Source organism: Tursiops truncatus, chromosome 8 (genome assembly GCF_011762595.2).
Source record: "Tursiops truncatus isolate mTurTru1 chromosome 8, mTurTru1.mat.Y, whole genome shotgun sequence".
Classification (NCBI taxonomy): Eukaryota; Metazoa; Chordata; class Mammalia; order Artiodactyla; family Delphinidae; genus Tursiops; species Tursiops truncatus.
The window spans coordinates 67,379,478-67,392,375 of NC_047041.1; the positions used below are offsets into that span (position 1 = coordinate 67,379,478).

The 12,898-nt window shown below is 40.2% G+C and overlaps 1 protein-coding gene across 1 annotated transcript in view; it reads left to right on the top strand.

Annotated features, from left to right (window-relative positions):
• Window positions 1–1,180: 1,180 nt before the first annotated feature.
• PDE3B (phosphodiesterase 3B) overlaps window positions 1,181–12,898 on the top strand; it is a 178,256-nt gene continuing 166,538 nt past the window's right edge. The window contains exon 1 of the mRNA XM_019948403.3: window positions 1,181–2,296. Within this exon, the coding sequence (XP_019803962.1) occupies window positions 1,316–2,296 (981 nt within the window). The 5' untranslated portion in view covers window positions 1,181–1,315. The remainder of the gene's footprint in view (window positions 2,297–12,898) is intronic.

The window sequence follows — 12,898 nt, forward strand, 5'->3', positions numbered from 1 at the left end:
GTAGCTAGTTTCACCAGTAATTCACAGATAGCATCTTACTTGGCTTCTTTCATGGCCAACTGATCCAAACTGGGCAATGGTCTTGGAGAGAACTCCTAATCCGCCCATTCCCCATCTCTAGAACATGTAGTTACAGTGAAAAAGCCTTCCATGGGGAAAGAACTTTTCGACAGCAGATTTTCTATGCTCCTTGAGATGGATGCAGATGTCAACCAGTGCGTATGTTTGACAAGGACGCAGGGAGGATGGAACGGTAGTTCCTTCCCTATGAAGATGGTTCTTGAGGAAGACAATCTCGGTAGTTATCTACTAGGATGCTCCCAGAGAGCGCTCCACGTGCATGCTCCTCCCTAAAAGCCACTGCAAGGGCCTGCTGCGTGGCCCAAGAATCCACGTTGCTGTTGAGGTCAGACCTAGCCACAGTAATCAAGGTTTCTTCCCCATGACCTTGGTGGTGGCTGGCCCTTTACCAGGTCACAGCTCGGCTCGGACAGTCCAAGGGTCCACCCTAAACTGGGATGAGGGTAGAGGCACGACCCGCCGCCTCCCCCCCCGCAACTCGGTTTCTCTACTAGACACTCCCCTTGGGAACCGTAAACATCCTCTTTCCCTACGCCCCGGTGGTGAGCCTGCCTGGGGTCCGTGACTTACCCCCAAAGGGAACCTGCGCGCCTGGGGTCCCAGGATGGCGGGCTTGCCCCCTTCCACCCGCAAAGGACCCCTCCAGTCTCTCCCAGCCCGGGCGGGTCTTCGGGCGGCCGCGGCCGCGCTCTCCCCAGTCTGGGGACACTTAGTCGGCTGGGGTCCCCAGCTCACTTCCCGGAGGGCGGGCGGCCGGCAGTGCGAACCGCGGAGCGGGTGGCGGCGGGACTGGCCGGGGCGCGGGCGCGCGCGGGCGGCTGGCGGGGCGCGCGCCCGCGGCCCGGACAGCCGCGGGGGAGGAGCGCCCGCCAGCCGATCGCGCGCCCAACGGACTAGGCTAAAGCCGTGAGGTAACTGTTGCAGCCCGCGGGAGCTGGGAGGCAACACCGAGGCTCCAGTCCCGAGAAGTGCCCGAGGGAAAAGGAGGGGGTCCTGCCGCAGCGGTCCCAGGCAGAAGCCCCTTCCGCCCCTCTCCTCAGCCAGCATGTCGCGGACCCCGCCGCTCCTCCGCCCGCGCGGCGGGGACCCTGGGCCACGGCGGTGGGCGCAGCCCTGACGCGCTGCCGAGCCGGGGGGCTCCTCGAGCGCGGGGGCCAGGCGGGAAGGAGCGCGAGCTGCAGCTGCGGTCCGAGCGGGGCGTGCCGAGCCCCTGCGGCCACCCCGCGTCCCGGCCATGAGGAGGGACGAGCGAGACGCCAAAGCCATGCGGTACCCGCAGCCGCCGGACGGGGCCGGCTCGCCCCTCGAGAGTCTGAGGAACGGCTACGTGAAGGGCTGTGTGAGCCCCCTGCGGCAGGACCCCCCGCGCGGCTTCTTCTTCCACCTCTGCCGCTTCTGCAACGTGGAGCTGTTGCTGCCGCCGCCGCCGGCCTCCCCCCAGCAGCCGCGGCGCGGCTCTCCCTTCTCCCGGGCGCGCCTCTCGCTGGGCGCCCTGGCCGCCTTTGTCCTCGCCCTGCTGCTCGGCTCGGGGCCCGAGAGCTGGGCTGTCGGGGCCGCCCGGCTGCGGACCCTGCTGAGCGTCTGCTCGCACAGCCTCAGCCCCCTCTTCAGCATCGCCTGTGCCTTCTTCTTCCTCACCTGCTTCCTGACCCGGACCAAGCGGGACCCCGGGCCGGGCCGGAGCGGTGGCGGCTCCTGGTGGCTGCTGGCGCTGCCCGCCTGCTGTTACCTGGGGGACTTCTTGGTGGGGCAGTGGGGGTCTTGGTCTTGGGGGGACGGAGACGCCGGGGCCCGGGCCCCGCACACGACCCCGGCGGTGGCCGGCAGGCTGTTCTTGGTGCTGAGCTGCGTGGGATTGCTGACGCTCGCGCAGCCGGGGAGGCTCCGGCACAGCATCCTGGTGCTGCTCTTCTCCGGCTTCGTCTGGTGGGTGTCCTTCACCAGCCTCGGGGCGCTGCCTCCAGCCCTCCGGCCGCTGCTGTCCTGCCTGGTGGGGGGCGTCGGCTGCCTGCTGGCCCTGGGGCTGGATCACTTCTTCCAAATCAGGGAAGCTCCCCATCATCCTCGGTTGTCCAGTACCGCGGAGGAAAAAGTGCCTGTGATCAGACCCCGGAGGAGGTCCAGCTGCGTGTCGTTCGGAGAAACTTCAGCCAGTTACTATGGAAGTTGCAGAATGTTCAGGAGACCTTCATTGCCTTGCATTTCGAGAGAACAGGTATGTTACCAGAAAGCAAAGTTTGGTAAGGAAGGGAGGGAGGTTTTATCGCTTCAGTTCCCGAGTTGAATTAGCGTGTTTGAAAGCATGTTTACTTCCATGGTGAAAAAAAGACAATTTTTATTCTGAAAAGAATTCCTAAAATACAGGAAGCTTTTAAAAAAATGCATAAGTACCATTTATCTTTGAATAGAAATGAAATAGCAGACTAAGCATGTCTCACTTTTTAAAGAGTTTGTTAATGTAGTAGATGCGTTCTCAGAAGAATGAAGTGAATTATTTGAAGTATAATAGATTGACTACTCCCACTTTGGCATAGTCTGATGTGTAGCTTTTTGGTGACATTTATCTGTTGCTGTTATAATGGTGATGTCTCCCCAAAGATAGCGTACAGCCATTAGAATGAGTGGGGAAAAAAAAATATATATGCATTCTAATCAGTGTGGTTTCATTATTCTTGATAATTGAGAGGACAAATCTGAGATCTCATAATAAAAAGAGAAAACAGTGGTGAGTTTTGGAAGAGACTTGTTAATTTAGATAAAAAGACTGTTGGGGATAATTATAAGAGATTTCTCCCCCACCCTCCACCCCAAATTTCAGCAGTGTAGGCTAATATAATCTTTTACAGACTAACTCATGGTCCTGTGTGTTTGTTGCATAATTAGGAGAATGTTGTAACAATTTAACCTTTAAACTTAGTAATGTTTGGAACTATGCCAAAAGCATTTGTACAATTTCTTTTCCTGTAGGTTTATATGCTTTTGCGTTTTAAAAAAATGGAAATCATCATTAGGGAAAGAGTGTCTATTTTTGTATAGCCTAGGGAAATCTTACCTGTTTTACATCACTAAGAAACTCACCAAGTATAGCGACTGTTCACAGAGCATTTACTAAGTGCAAAATCCTTATATTGTCTTAAACCCTCACAAGGACTCTGTATGGTAGGTGACATTAACCTCAAGTTAGAGATGAGCAAATTGAGGCTTATAGAGATTATCCAACTTCACACATTTAGTAAGTGGCAGTGCTGGGATTTGAACCTAGATTTTTCAGTTTTCAATGATGTCTTCTAAGCAACTAAAAGGATGAGTGTAGAGGTTTTCCTTAAGTAGGAGAGTAGGAGTCTATACTATTGGTTTTCAATCTTTTCGATTAGTGATATGCTTTACACCAGGGACCCAATATATTTGAAACAGAAGTTTCTTATTACTACATCTGATGCTCTTTGCTCTTCAATATAATCTACAAGCTATTACACTATCCGTAGTGCTCAAAGAGACAACACCTTGCTCCCTGAAAAGTGTTTTCAGAGGCTGCTTTGTGGTCTGTAGTTATTTGGCCAAATGCTTGAAAAAAATTGTTCAAAAAATATCATGGCTTTTGTTTTCTCAGTTTACTGCCAGTGATAATAGACAATGCTCAGAATAATGTGTATCAAGAGAAAAATTGTCAGGAGAAGAGTCACTGTAGAGCAGAGTCATATCAGCTATTTTCATAGACTGGAACAGCGTTTGACATTTGACTATTTGCAAATACATTGTATTTTTTAACACCAGGAAAGTGTTTTAGCACAGTTTCATCACATTTGTAAACAATTTTCCTGAGCTTAGCAGCGTTACAGTTTAACGTAACTGAATTGCAATATATTGGCCTAGTGAATTATGGGTGTTATCTTATAAATTGAAAACTCCTGATCTACTTGATCCTGGTCTGGTTCTCTTTCCATCACAGCAACCTTTTTTCAGCCGTTAACTAGGTGCGGCATTGTTATGCTAGGTAGCTTTATTAGTTGTATTAGAGGAAAATATTGTGCTTTTAAAATTTGTGCTTTTAAAAAGGGCGTATTTTATTAGTGCAGAAAACCCTTATTCACATTCCACTATGAATAGGAACATTTTCTTGGTGGAGGGGGTCTTAAATATATGCTAATAGTTCAAGGGTTTATACATGGTTAATGTTCAGTGTCATAACATAATACTCTTTCGGCAATACTAGAAACTACTAGATATTTTTAGCTTGGCAGAGGCTGTAATAAAAATTTTTACTTATGCTTTTTCCTGAAGTTTAACAGTGGATCTGTGGTTTTGTTTGGAGGTATGTTATGTGAAAGAAATTAAGTGGAAACCAATACTTTTATGGAAGTAAAAGATCAAGAGATTTTCTAATTTTCAAAGTGCTAAACTTTGTATGTGATAATTGTAAAGTCACTCTTGTTTCAGAAAGTGAAGGGAGACAAACGGTTTTGGGTAGAAGCTGATATAGGGGAAAGTCTCCTGGATTCATAGAGGTTCAAGGGTAAAGTCTTAGCCCTGCCGTCATATTGGAAAAGTTGGTGAGCCTTTCCGAGTCTGAGTATCCTGTCAAATCAGGGGATCCAGTAGGTGAATTCTGTACCACCTTCCAATTCTAGAATTCATTTCTTTTAGTTAGTTTACACTTTTTGTAAGGTATAAATAAATGTATGACTAAAACTTCAAAAGTTAATAGATCTTGAAGTTTTACTTAAATGTTTAATGTTGATATTGCTAGCCTGTATTTTCCAAGGTGTGATAATTGGAAAGTATCAACAAATATTCTGTATTATTTGAAGAGAAAGAACTTTTAACACGTATATGTGGACTTTCATTTGTGGATTGATAAAATTATTACGCTTTCATTTCCTTAAGAATTTAAACGTTTTTATTAACATCTTTGAAAAACAATTGAAAACTCATTAATATAAATGTTTTTAATTGTGTGAGAGTAGATTCAAAGTAATTTTTAACATTTGGGATGTTATGTTAGATACTGTATTGAAAAATAGTGGCATATGTTTGTAAAACGTATGGTTTTTCATAATTAGGTTTAAAGTTTAGTTACTGCTGACTGTGTTCTACCTTGGTGGGTTAATGGAAAGAAGCACTAAGTTTGTAGTATATTTGTGAAGAATCAGCTGAGACTAATAGGAAGTAAAAAAAAAATTTTTTTACATCTACATGAGATGCCTTGGCCTGAATTTAACAAGCTACATTTCTATGTCATTTTAATTATACATTCTACAATGCAAATTTCGGCTGTCAACCAGATCATTTCATGTGTGATAGGCTAGGTAAATATAAGGTTTTGAAAGGCATAAGTCTGTGTGTGAGATATTTTTCTATACCTAAAATGCTGAGTGCTTTCTAAATGGTTAGGTAAATATTTAAAAATTCTGTGGCCTTAAAGCCCATAAATATTATTTAAAGTGTTGTTAATTTTGTTTAATAAAGGATACGCATGTAGTATGAAGCCTTTTTAAAAAGATTTTAAAGTTTAAGTGATTATTTATTCCCCTAAGGAATCTGCAAGTCATAACCCACCATGAATTTTTTAAAGAATACTGTGGAATTTGTGAAATTTAATGAGTGAGTGTTTTATTCTAATTTCATGTTAATATTTTGTAGTGAAACATCAGCCTACGTAATATTTTTATGCTTTATTTTGTAAATATTGTATGTACCCTTGCCATCAGAGTTATCTTCCAAAAACACAGATTTGATCAAATCACTCGCTCTGTTTTAAAAATCTCTTACGGCTTTTCATTGTCCACAAAATAAAGTTCATGCCCTTGACCCTTGCTTGCAAAGTCTTAACCTGCTCTTGGCCTTGTTTTGTTGTTTTTGAAAGCCGTTAGCAGTTATGGAACACCTCCCCACATCCATCCACCGCTCTAGCTATTTGAGGACTGCTTATTGTTACTGACGTGTAGACTTTTTTCTTTTGATTTTACCATTCACACTGTTTGAAATCTCCTTTAAGAAACATAAGATTAAGAAGTGTTTAGACACTACAGTGATGCTCAGACTAATGTATAAGCTGAGAACAAAACTCCATCCTAGTAGAGTTGGCCGGGTTTAAAAATAAAAGTTGACAAATCGTGTCAAGCAGTGATGTGGTGATGTGTGATAGAGTATTTTCATTATACCACATGAAATAGTAACGTCTCCATAGTTTGTTTTCCCACAGTGAGTGGAAGGTAAATAGGGCCAACCATAAGTAAAACTTTGACTTTAGTATAGTTTAGTGATGTTTGTTTTCATTGTCCTCTGATTTTTTAATCCTCCTCAGTGGCAGGCGCTTCTCTGATTCTTTCCTTCTTCCCTTTCAGTTACCAAGTCAGCCTGTTTCCCTAGCGCATTCTCCTGCCTTCTTATACCCCACCCAAAGCAGGAAGAATCTATACTTGCTGAAAAAGTTTATTTCAACATAAATATGTTTGTATAGATATAGAAGAAATAGAAGAGATTTGGAGTTTATCCAATTGAAATCTGCTCGTTTTATAGAAAGGAAAAAAATTCAACTCCAGAGAGAGAAGAATATTGTCTCTAGGTTATGCCACGAGGTTTTGGGATACAGGGACTAGAACCTAGGTCTTGACTCCTAGTTCAGCTGTACTTTCCATTAAGAGCATATGCACCTGCAGTCATAGTTTTCCAAGGCTGTTCTTAATTTGCCAGATATCTCTAATTATGTGATAAACAATGCCCCTGAGTAAAAGCGGTTGAGGGTGGTGGTGGAAGAGAGGGGAGTGAGAGGTAGGAGGTACTCTTGAAATCACATAGTTCATGATGACCTTGAAGATAAACTTGGTACCTGATATCATTATTTCAGGGTGACTTGTCAGGATGCAGCTGGTCTGAAACTCAGGTGCCTTAAGAGGCCAGCCACATAGCCTATTTATGTTATACGTTGGGGAAGGAGGAGGGGTAGGGAAGAATGGAAGTGAACTGTTGCCTACTTTGCCTAAGGGCTTTCAGTTTAAATAAAACAAACTGAACAACTGTGTTAGCCAAGCAAAACTTTAGAAGAGCTGGGTTCTGTCTGTGGGTAGTTCCTGACAGTTTATAACTGTATATAATTGTGTATAAACAATTATAGTTTATAATAATTATAATTATTATATTTATTTGTTTAATTATATATTTAAATACATAATATTTTTATTATATTTTATTATTAAGTTTATTATAATTATAATAGTTTATAATTGTTCACCTTATTATTTACAAACTGATTCAGGTTTATTTAAGAGATTGTTAGAAACCTGTTCTTAGAACTTGGGGAAGAGGAGGGTGTTTCCCACTTTTTCTTTTACAACCTAGAACTTTTTCTCCAATATTAATTGACCTGGAAGATTATCTTATCTTTATAGATTATTCCCTCCTCCATCAGATAGAGTACATTGTTTGACTGCTTCCTTACATTTCGTACAACTTGCTTTCAGTATATTTTAAATTTATTTAGTTGGCATTTAAATTTGTTAATGAGAAATGCCATACATAAGACTGTACATATGTATATTTTTATATGGTTTAAGGAAGAAAATAAAACAAAAAAAGAAAAATGTCAAGTACTTACCACTCATTTCCTTTGTATAACCTCTTTTGCATCCCCTTCTCTCTGCCCCAGAGACAACACATCTATCTTGATTTTTTTTTTGCTGTTCATTCCCTTGCTTATCGTTATAACTCCCCTGAACATATTACTAAGTAATCTAAATAATATGTTGTCAGTATTGTCTGCTTTTGAACTTTAAGTAAATAGAATCATGCTATATGAATTCTTCTGTAACTTTTCTTTTTTCTTGACATTTGAGATTCATTCATGTTGATGTGGATAGATGTGGTTCACCTTTTTCAGTGCTGTATAGTGTTTCATTGTATGAACATAATAAAATTTATCCATTCCACTGTTCATGGACCTGTGGGTGGTTTTCAGTTGTTTGCTATTAAGCACAATGCTGCTATGAAATTTTTTGTAAATGTCTCCTAGGGGCATGCACACATCTAGAAGTAGAATTGCTGAGCTGCAAGGTATGCTCATATTCAACTTTACTATGTATGATAGGCAGAATAATGGTACCGTAAAGATGTCCATGTTCTAATTCCTGGAATTTGTGGGTATGTTACCCTGCCTGGCAAAAGAGACTTTGCAGGTGGGATTAAGTTAAGGACCTTGAGATGGGGAGATTATCCAGGTATCTAGGATTATCTAAGTAGACCCAGTGTCATAGGGTCTTTAAAAAGTGGAAGAGGGAGACAGAAGAGATCAGAGAAGGAGAAGTGACAATGGAAGTAGGATTAGAGTAATATAATGTGAGAAAGACTCACTCAGTCCACCTTTGGCTTTCACAGTGGGAGAAGGCCAGGAGCCAATGAAAGCAGGCAGCCTCTAGAAGCTGGAAAAGACAAGGAAATGCATTTTTCCTTATAGTCCTCGAAAGTAACAAAGCCCTTCCAATACCTTGATTTTAGCTCAGTGAGACCTTTGTCAGACTTTGGACCCACAGAACTGTAAGATGTTAAATGTGTGTTCTTTTATGTGACTGAGTTTGTAGTAATTTGTTACAGGAATGTATTAGTTTGCAGTAACTGCTATAACAGTTGACATGGGTTGCTGTGACAAAGTACTACAAATTGGGTGGCTTAAACAGCAGAAATTTATTGTCTCACAGTTCTGGAGTCTACAAGTCCGGATCAGACTGTCCCCAGGGTTGGTTCCTTCTGAGGACGCTGAGGGGGAATCTGTTCATGCCTGTCTCCTAGCTTCTGGTGGTTTACTGGCAACCTTTGGCATTTTTTGGCTTTTAGATGTGTCACCCCATCTCTGCCTTCATCTTCACATGGCACTCTCTCCATGTCTCTTCATATAGTCTTCTCTCTGTGCCTGTCTCTGTGTCTCAATTTACCCTTTTTATAAATACCCCAGTCATATTGGACTAGTGCCCACCCTAATCATCTCATTTTAATCTAATTACCTCTGTAAAGACCTAATTTCCAAATGAAGTCACATTCTAAGGTGTTGAGGGTTAGGACTTCAATATATCTTTTTTTGAGGGACACACTTTAACCCATACAAGTAGCAGTAGAAGACTGAGACACTCTGGGAAGTTGAGTTGTTTTCCAGAATGGTTGCACAATGTATATTCTGCTAGCAGTGAATAAGAATGCCCTTGAACCAATGATTCCTATTTAATAACTTTAATTTTTGTTAGTCCAGTGAGTGTGAAATGTATTTCTTTGTGATTTTAATTTGCATTTTTCTAATTACTAATAAGGCTGAATATTGTTTATGGATTGCATTTCTTATTCAGGGATTACCTGTTCATGTCTTTTGCCCTTTTAAAAATTCAGTAGTTTGGGGACTTCCCTGGCGGTCCAGTGGTTAATACTTCCAATGCAGGGGGTGCAGGCTCCATCCCTGGTCGGGGAACTAAGATCCCACGTAACTCATGGCCAAAAAACCAAAGACATAAAACAGAAGCAATATTGTAACAAATTCAATAAAGACTTTAAAAATGGTCCACATCAAAAAAAAAAAATTAAAAATTCAGTGGTTTGTTTTTTCTTCGTTCATGAGTTCTTTATATATTTTGGACATTAATCCTTTATTGGTTATTTGGGTTGCAAATGTCTTCTTCCAGTTTTAGTGGTGTCTTTTGATAACTGAGATTCTTAATTTTAATATTATCAAATTTACCAATCTTTTCCTTTAATGGTGTGAGACTTTCCATGTCTTGTTTATAAAACTCTTCTCTATTGGAAGTCATAAAATAAACTCTTATATTATCTTTTCAGAGTTTTAAAGTTTTGCCTTTCAAATGGTTTTTATCCACCTAGAATTGATTTCCATGTATAATGTGATACAGAGATCGAATCTCATTTTTTACCCGTATGTATATCCAGTTATGTCAGCACAATTCACAGAAAAGTTTATTCTCCGTTTATCAGCAATGCTGCCTCTGTCAAATGTGAAATTTCGGGGTGTGTGTGAGGTCTGTATCTGGCTTCTCTGTCATGGTTCACTGATAAGTTTATGTGCCCTGTGTTAATGCTACACCATTGTAATTATAATAGCTTTATAATGAGACAGTATATAGTAAGTCTCGTCATCTTACTGTTTTTCTTCAAGAGTTTGTCAGTTATTTTTGGACCTTTGCTCTTCAATATAAATTTTAGAATAAGTTTGTCAAGTTCTACAGAAATTCATATTGGGATTTTGATTGCCATTGCATTAAATCTTTTGAACAATTTAGAGGAGAATTTGATTTTGATTGAAAATTTTAAGTTGCATTTTTCTACAAATTTATTTAGTACAACTTTTCAAATTTATTTTCTTTGTAATATCTTTTTATTATCTGTAATATCTTTTTTATTATCTATTTATTTAATTTGTTCAGCATCTGCATTTTTGTCTTCTTTTTCATTCCTACCATCATTTGTATCATTTTTCTTTGTTTCTTAATCAACCTGGCTAGAAGTTTGTTTTTTTGTTTTTTGGGTTTTTCTGGTCACGCCATGTGGCATTCGGGATCTTAGTTCCCTGATCAGGGATGGAACCAGCGCCCCCTGCATTGGAAACGTGGAGTCTTAACCACTGGACCACCAGGGAAGTCCCAGTTTATTTGTTTTTTAATCTCTTCAAAAAACCAGCTTTTTGGATTGGTACTTGTTTTCTTTTTTTTATATGTTAATTTTTATTGGAGTATAGTTGAATTACAATGTTGTGTTAGTTTCTGCTGTACAGCAAAGTGAATCAGTTATACATATACATATGTCCACTCTTTTTTAGATTCTCTTCCTATATAGGTCATTGCAGAGTGTTGAGTAGAGTTCCCTGTGCTATACAGTAGGTTCTTATCAGTTATCTATTTTATATATAGTAGTGTGTATATACCAATCCCAATTTTCCAATTTATCTGCGCTTCCCCCTTGGTAACCATAACTTGGTACTTGTTTCCTATTTTATTTATATCAGCTCTTTTATTATTTCTTTTTTTCTTTTATTTTCTTGTTCCCTTTTTTTTTCTTTTTTTGGCCATGCTGCACGGCTTGTGGGAATCTTAGTTCTTAGTTCCCTGACCAAGGATTGAACCCTGGCCCTCGGCAATGAGAGCCCAGAGTCCTAACTACTGGACAGTCAGGGAGTTCCCTCTTGTTCCTTTTCTTAACTTTGTAATTGAGATGCTAAGCCCATTAACTTTGAGCTTTTCCAGCATATGCGTTTAAGATTATACATTTCTCTCTGAATGTTGCTTTAGTTGAATGTCACAAGTTTGGATGTATAGTATGGTTATTGTGCAGTCTGAAGAATTTTCTAGTTTTCATTTTGATTTCCCTTTTGATTGACAGTTGTTTAGAAAAAAAAATTCTAATCATATGCAGGTTTTCCAGTTATTGTTGTTGATTTCTGACTTAAGTGCCTTTGGGCAAAGAATGTGGCCTAACATATGATCAGTTTTCATAAGTGTTCTGTTTGCTTGAAGAAACACATCAGTTTGTTAGCTGTCTGGTAGATAAAAGGTGTAAAATGTCCTTTTCATACCTTCTGCGTCCTTGTTGACTTTTTATCTTATTGACCCGTCAGTAACTGGACAGAGTATTAAAAAATCTCACTTTCCTGGTGTTTTCTTCAACCCCCCCGCCACCCACAGTTTGTGGATAAGTGTATGGAGAATAGAACTTTACAAATTGGATGGAATTACTTATCAGAGGGACAGAAAAAGAATGCATGAGAGAGAGCACATGTCATATGTTTAAAGAGTCTGTGTAAGAAAGTAATGAAAATTTGATCAGCATTAATATATATTTACAAATTGCCTTTTATATGTGCCTGCCCCTAGAGAGATACTAAGACGACAGTCACAGGATCTGTATTGCAAGGAGATCACACTCTAATTGAGATTAAAAAAATGTAAATAAATAATTACAATTCAGTGTGGTAAGTGATATAGCAGAGGTATATATAAGGTACATGGGAGCTTTAGAGAAGGAACAGCTAACTCTCTCCAGGAGTAGAGTCAGAAAGCCTTCAGAAAGTATATAACAATTGAGCTTTAATCTTCAAAAAAAGTTTCTTATTGATATAAAATGTATAAAAAATGAATTTAAAAATTTTACTTCTGTGACCTTAGAAAGAATTTTTCAAAGTTATTCCAACATAATCTCCACCTTACTGTAAATATGTTTGGAATAAGAATACTTCTTATCAACTGAGAGACTATAAAGTCACAGAAAATGTACTGAGTCCAATCAGGCAAACTGTTTACCTTCAGTCCCCAGTCAATACTAACAACCAAAAAAGATGCTTAAATTTTCTATCAGAAATGTCAGTATCAGTGGTAAAAATAATATAAGCAATAAAGAAATGTAACCCAGGATTAGAAAAAAGGGATTATTATAAGATATATGTACCAAGTGCTCACTATGTGCTAGTCTCAACAACTCTGTGAAATAAGTATTGAAATCCTGTTGTGCAGCTGGAAACTAAGGTAGAAAGGTGAATTGACTAGCCCCACATCACTCAGCTAGCACACAGAAAATACCATAAATGCTAAATGCCATTTTCAGTGTATAACAAGCCCCTAAGAACTCTCCCAATTGAAACAACTAAACTACAGGTTTAAGCATTTTAGAATGTATCTTTTGAAAGCAATCACTGAGTAAGAAAAATTTCAGATCCCCAAAAAAAGAAGTGAAAGCAGTGTGGGGGAGAAAAAAAATGTTCCCTTCTTCCCTTCTAGGGTCTTTGTTTGGGCTATTAATTAAATTGATTTAAGACAAATTAACAGGGGAAAAACAA